This window comes from Saccostrea cucullata, unplaced genomic scaffold (genome assembly GCF_032062105.1).
Source record: "Saccostrea cucullata isolate Sc308-1 unplaced genomic scaffold, CSIRO_AGI_Scuc_v1 ctg17110, whole genome shotgun sequence".
Classification (NCBI taxonomy): Eukaryota; Metazoa; Mollusca; class Bivalvia; order Ostreida; family Ostreidae; genus Saccostrea; species Saccostrea cuccullata.
The window spans coordinates 4,477-11,772 of record NW_026940781.1 but is presented as its reverse complement, the minus strand read 5'-3'; the positions used below and the strand labels follow the sequence as shown (position 1 = coordinate 11,772).

Genomic DNA, 7,296 nt, shown 5'->3' with positions numbered 1-7,296 from the left:
GGAGTGACATGGTATTTTGTTAATGTTTCATTACATTGTTGGTGTTTTATTAATGTTTCTTTACACTCTGCAGAATGAAATTGCATTTTGAAAGTGTTTCATTATACTTGTCTGCATCAAAGTAATATTTTGTTAGCATTTCATTTGATTAATAGACATGTTTAGGGTTGAATTATCTAGGTGCAGTGAAATCTTCCAAGAACAACTTATCTATTTTCATCCTGTGTTACTAGTTTTGCGCCAATTTTCAAACCACCAGCACTAGGTCAGAGAGAAACATAGAGATTGATGAAGGGACATGTAAAGTATATACATGTATATTGATCCCTGATTGGAAAAAGCATAATCAGGATGAATCTGGATATAACAGAGGTATTTATTTATTGCATGACATAAAGTTCTTTTATGCTGGACTACAGTAACCTTCAATCTGTGAATGTGGATCTGTACATATATGGCCTGTTTTTATTGGGGTTTTGTTCATGTTAAGATTGACCTTTAATCCATATACTACCCAGCTTATATCAGTTTTAAGCACTGGATTAAATGATGAATTATAATTATACTTGAAAATTCTGTGAAAATGTATGTGATTGGAGAAGTGGTCAATGGCTTAATAATTATATCTCTCTTAAAAATTCAAATTTAGTGGTTTATTGATGATTTGTTGCTTATGATTTGTTAGTAGTTTGTTAGAGTGTTTCGTAAGTATTTTGTTAAAGCGTTTTGTTAGTGGCATGGGTTGGCAGTGCAACCTATAATACGTAAGGGGTAATGTACCTTAATGATCCTTAAATGTAATGGAAATGAGGCCCGCAAGGGGCCAAGGCCAATGAGTTTTAAAGAATAGACCCTTTTGATAAACTTGAAAAAAAAACCTTTAACTACAACTAGAAGAAAAGTTTAAAAATTCGCTAAAAATATTTATGATATGAATACCTTTATCTGGATATTTGACATGTATATTATAAGTGATGCAATACTGAAATCTCAAATAAACTGTGTGTGTAATAAGCCACCATAAACAGAGGAGTGACAACACAGGTGGATTTTATTATTTTTTGCAGATATGTGTGAAGTTTTGCGATGCACCACAAAATCTTCCATCAGATGCATCCAGCGTAAACAGTTCACGTGAGTGGTCACCCCATATTATCAATATTGACACGGAAATAGTCTGCTGCTCGAGCAACCAATCAGGGTTGTAAGATAGGAAGAATGTCCCTGCCGTAAAGCTTGCGGTTAGAAGGCGTGTTCAATTTTCCATGAGCGCAGTCGTCAACTAAATCGAGACGAAACGTAAAATTTCACACTTAACTGCAAAATATAACACCTAAGGAAATTATAACGGTCTTATTGGAATAATGTTTAATGAGAAATTGTGAAATTCTTACGAAGTGCAGATTCAATCCGAGAGTATGGACTAAGAGAGAAATATATGTAGAGGCAGGGTGAATCTGTATTGTAGGTTAACTTAAAATAAATACATGTTTTAAACCTATAAAGACCATTGGGGGTACAACGTAAACAAACCGTAGTGGCATACCCTTTTTTCTTATAATATATAGTGGGTTAGTTTTATGGAGCGATTATTTAGGGGTTTTTAAATTTTTTAACCTATTGTGTATATGAATAATTGTTGTTGGGTTTTTTTTCTTTGAACATATTTTACGAGATCAAAAACTATTTGAAAAACGTCCATTAAAGAAACGATATTTGGTTTCAGTGTTGATTGTATTTTTAAATTGTCCTCTCCAATTTAAATGCACATCTGCCATTGTAATGCTCATGTGCGAATCACGTGGCATAGGCAGTCACGTGACCCCCTTCGTAGCGATCTGTCACAAAAGCTGAAAGATTTCTCATACTTCCTTCTTTGTAAGTTAATTTTTATAACAAAAACACTTTATTTAATAGAAATTGTCAACTCTCAGGAACAGAATGGGTGGATAATAATTTCCTTTCCAAAAATAAGCATAGAGACATCAAAACCCAAATGTTCTGTCTTGGGATAGACATTTATGCAAGGAGGATAGAGGAAGGTTGCTTCCTTTTTATCATATCTAATATGTTTTAAATCTAAAATAAACGATTTCTTGGGTATTTAATATATTAATAAGTACATTATTGTTGAAATATTGAAGTATTTTTCAAGGTGTAAATTGCAAATTGCTTAATTAAGAACACATCTCTTTTCGAACTTGCTTTCACTTGGCAACAAAACAAGTATCATTTTTAACCATCTACATTCCTTCATTTACGCGGCCAGTCCAATTATTGATTGAATTTATAGGAAGACATTAATCTTAATAATTTGTGGACAAATTATACGCTACTTCCGAGGGATTTTAAGTAAATTCTACAGTCGTCTGTTGAACGAGTACGAGTGAGATAACCAATTTTCGTCACACGTGACCTACATAGTGATGTCATTTTCACATTGTGACGCCTAAATCAAGAAGCAAATCTTTATTCAGCATATTGCTATTTGTGTACCAATTTCATTTTAATCTGAAATGTGGATTTGTAGATATAGAGATAGTTCGCGAACTTTTTGTTCACCCCTCGTATTGTATAAACAAAAGGATTGGAAACAAGTTCTTTCAAAAGAGGGGGGGTAGGTCTTGCCCACAGGTACCTGTGTTTTATCTCTTGCCAAATGACATCTGATTTGTTACCTAGAGCAACACAATTAAAATATCTTAAAGACCGACTTCTTTTTCCTACTTACCACAGTTCCCTTCTGTGACCGTCACGGCATCTATTGCGATATCACTCTTATAACTTTTTCCTCGTATTCCTTCTATGTAAATCTGTTGTTTAAAATATTTCAGAAATATAAAAATCATGCCGGTTAAACAATTGTTAAGACTTGTTCCGATATTTATTATCCATTTGATGACCTACCACTAGTCCACTTGTCGGTGGGATTTCCACGGCTTCTAACAACCACTGGTCTCCTTGATTTCCACTTTTTGTAAAGATATTTTGCACATGGCCTGAACTACTGGAGTAATATACATTCAAAGTTCCCATGCCGCTAGCAGAACCGAACATGTGATAATAAAAACTGATGCACTGTAATGTTTCTGAAATAAAACCAACATTATAATCATACACATTACCATTTTCAAGTCATCTATTGATATTCGTTTTGTCCATCGTCCTCCTTCGTGCATTAACAATTGAATATTTCTATGAAACCACTGAACCAATTTCAAGCAACTGTGGCATATAGCATCTAAGGGTGAAGGCCTACGGGAACAAAATTGTGAATTTCATAGTCCCTGCCCCCTGTGGTAGATTATATAGTGAAAATGCATTAACTCTTTGAAATTCTTCTTCTCTGCTCATGGGTTTTAAATAAACTAACGAAGTGCAGAGTTACATGTATGCTGTACATGTATATGGCTGCCTATTCCAAAATTGTGAATTTCATGGCCCAAGGCTCAGAGGTTTTAGTCCTAGGGCGAGGCTATAAAGATCATATAGTTTACATGAATTGTTTCTTTGAAAATCTTCTTTCTGTGTCTGGGTATTAAAGCAGTTAACCCTGTATATAGTTATGAGTAGGAAGGATGCCTCTACGATATGAGAATTTCAGGGCCCCTGGGTCAAACCTTCTTGTGTTAAGACGTGGCACTAATGTTTATATGATGAAAATGTATGAATTCATGGAAAATCTTTTCCTTTGCTCCTAAGTACCGGTATTATGACAATGATCTAAGTAAGTATTTGTGATAAAGAAAGCTGCCTTTTCCAAAATGGTTAATTTCTGATCCCCTGGGTCAAAAGTATCTGGAGGGGGAGGTACAAAGTCTTAAAATAAATTTATGCTTTGAATTTTGTCATTTATCAACAATTTATGATAAGATTAAATTAATGATAAATTTCTAAAATTTAGAAATATGTAGACCCACGGTCTTTGATATACACAGGCAACCTAGCCACGTATGATTCTCATATGAGTATCATATGATTCTTATATGATTGGTTTCATATGTTTCTCATATGAAAACTGTCAAAAATTTACATATGATTCTCATATGCAGGGCAGAGAATCGTATGTAAATACAATCATATGATATACGCATCATTATGGCTCCACCCTACCCCAGGGGTCATGATTTGAACAAACGTGAACTAAACTACTTGTGGATGCATTCATATGGATATGAACATCATGGCTTTGTGTTCTCAAGAAGAATATTCTAAAATATTTTTTTTCTATATATTCCTATGCTAAACATTAATTGTCCATTGAGGCCCACCCCTAACGGGAGTCATCTTTTGAACAAACTAGAATCAACTTCACCTGATTATGCTTTTATTTAAATATGACCAACCATGGCTTTGATGTTCCTGAAAAGATTTTTTCATACATATTCTATGTGAACATTTCATTGTCCATTCTTGCCCCACCATATCCCGGGGTAATGATTTGTACAAACTTGAATCTGTACCACCTGCAAATGCATACATATAAATATGACTAATAATTCTTTCGCTGTTCGCGAGAAGAAAATTTTTGAAAATTTTCCTATATATTCCTATGTAAAACTCGGAGCATCTATTGTGGCCCAAGCCTACCTCAAGGGTCATGTTTTGAACAAACTTTAATCTACAGCACCTGTAGATGCTTGCAATAAAAATATGACCAATGGCTTCGCTCTTTATGAGAGGATTTTTAAAGATTATTTTATACATTCCTCTGTTAAAAATTGATCCTCTTTTTCACTCACCCTATCCCCTGCTGATCATGTTTCGAACAAACTTGAATCTACACAACTAAGGATGCTTCAATATAAATATCAGTAATCATGACTTTGCTGTTCTTGAGGAGTAGAATTTTCCTATAAATTCTTACGTTGAACTTTGATCAGCCATTGAGGCCACCTTTTTCCTGGCCCAGTGGTTTTTGAGAAGACGATTTTTAAAAGATGCCATTATTTTTTTTTTACTTATTCATAATTACCCCCCTCCCCCTTTGGAAGAGGGTGTGGCCCTTTAAATGTACAAAACTTAATCCCTTTCAACTAATTGAAAGAATACTTTGTTGCAAGTTTGGTTGAAAATGGACATGTGGTTCTTAAGAAGAAGATGAATATGTGAAAAGTTTACAATGACAAAACGACGACAGACTACTGAAATTTTTTTTTTCAGAATAGCTGACTTGAGTCTTTAGTTAACGTGAGTAAAAAAAACCTGAGAATCCAACAAAACCCAGAGGAAGTACTGAGTTGTACTGAGAAAACCCTGAGTGGTACTGAGGCTACTACTTGAAGTCTGCACCACCTGTGTTGCACTATAAATTCCAAAAATGGTTTTACTGTACAGTATGAGAAAATTTTTTAAAGAGGTTAGCACTGTAGCTAAAAGTTGACATTGTGCACCTCCTACTTCACTTTTTGACTTTTTGATCTGACACTTAGAACGACTTCTCTCAAAGCAAAACATGCACTATGCCATTATAAATATTGGAGACGAAGGTATGAATTACTACAATTGAAATCCATGCAAAATGTAATAACGCAAAATGTAATAATGCCAGTTTATTACATATTGCCTTGTATCACCGTATTGTCTTTGAAACCAAAATGGCAGTTTAAATAAGCAAAATTTTCGATGAACTCAATCTCAGGGTTTTGAGGGCTATTTAAAACAATTATTTAGAATGTTTTTGTTAAGGAAACAGTAAAAGAATATGTTAGGAATACACGGTTAGCAATATTTCGAGATGACACTTTAAACAATATAGAAAAATTAATCGAGAAAGAGTGATTTTTTTCGCAATAAATACATTAATACAGGTTTTTTTTCTCAATTGGTGGCACTGTAGCTCTCCGGTCTGTCAATATATATATTTTTTAAAGCTACCGTTCACTTGCTTGTTTTAAGAATAACGTATCACAAAATATGACGAAATTCCACAACAAAAAAGAAAATTCGGTAAAAACGTCCAACTTCGGCACCCTCTCTTTACCTTCATGTAAGCCTTGAATCAAAATAAATGGTGGTTTTAAAACAAGCAAGTTTCTCGGTTTAAGCAGTACAAGTGTATTGATTTCTACATCAAATACATGTAAAAGGCCAGATTCGGCCGTTACATACTTTGTCCTTAGTACAAAACAATAGGGAAAAACAATCTTAATTAGGAATGTATTATTAAAAAAAAACTTGAAATTTACCTCTAAATGTGTTGGTTGTTCGAATGACTGCCCTTTCACCAGATGCTCGTGGACTTGATGCTTCTATGTAGGCATATCTGACACCTACTATAGCGCTGCTGGGACCCGTTCTGGAGGAGGGTGTTGGACCCTGTTTAAATGTTTGTAAAGGAATCATTTTTGCAATTTCTTCAATCAAAATAGTTTCTAAGTAGGGTAATATATTTTAAATGCTTTAAGTTCCGCAAAAATGAGCCCAAAGTGAACGTTTTGTTGAATGGAAATCGCAAAATGTTTGCCTTTAAAATGGTCATTAAAATATCCATTTTACAGTAATGCTATATGAAATGTGTCTTTTGCCTCTTATATGTGTAACATACATTGGTCTAAAGAACGTTAAAAACATCAATAAATGCTTAATAGCTTGATCGATTGATTGATTAAATATTGTCGGCAATATTTCAGCCGTATTTCGGCGGATCAATTCACATATTGTCCTTTTAGCTTGTTTTGCAGATGTTATATTTTTTCTTCAAACATTAAAGTAAACATTAGTATGAAATTTACTCACTGATTTTCCAAATATCCAGTCAAAATTATCGGCGAGCAAAATTTCCTGTGTTGTTCTTTTGCGACGCTGTGAAGGCTGGCTGTTTTCGAAGAAACAATCCTCAGTCGTTTCAAATCCGCAATTCACTGAAGAGATATTAATTAAGGTCAAGGTCAAATAAATGAAAGGTGCCTAAAGAAATATCAAATTTAAGGAATAATTGTTTTTAAGGGTACTTATCACAAACAAAAAACTTAATGCATGGATTAATATTTATTTTTTGATTGATTTTGATTTGAAATGACATAAATAATAAATCCCTGAAATATTAAGAAATCGTTGGTTTTCCTTGGTGCTTAGATTTAAGGTTGTCCGATCCTCAGGTTTATAAAATTAGCAGTGAGTAATCAAACATACTCATAAAAGTATCTCTGAATCCACTTAGTTATGTAAATTTATCCACAGTATTTCTTTAAATTTAATAATTAAAGTTAATCATATTATATAGGGAAAATTGTCAAATCTCCAATTTGCTTTTTGCAGAAAAAGCAAATTGAAATATCAGCAATGCATTTTCTT

The 7,296-nt window shown here is 33.6% G+C and overlaps 1 protein-coding gene across 1 annotated transcript; it reads right to left on the bottom strand.

Annotated features, from left to right (window-relative positions):
• Positions 1 to 729: 729 nt before the first annotated feature.
• On the bottom strand, positions 730 to 6,863 carry LOC134256315 (MAM domain-containing glycosylphosphatidylinositol anchor protein 1-like; the record flags this gene model as incomplete). Its single annotated transcript, XM_062738970.1, has 5 exons — positions 730 to 755; positions 2,732 to 2,813; positions 2,908 to 3,089; positions 6,189 to 6,318; positions 6,739 to 6,863. Coding segments are annotated over 5 exons (545 nt in total), but the record flags the coding sequence as incomplete, so codon positions are not given.
• Positions 6,864 to 7,296: the final 433 nt, after the last annotated feature.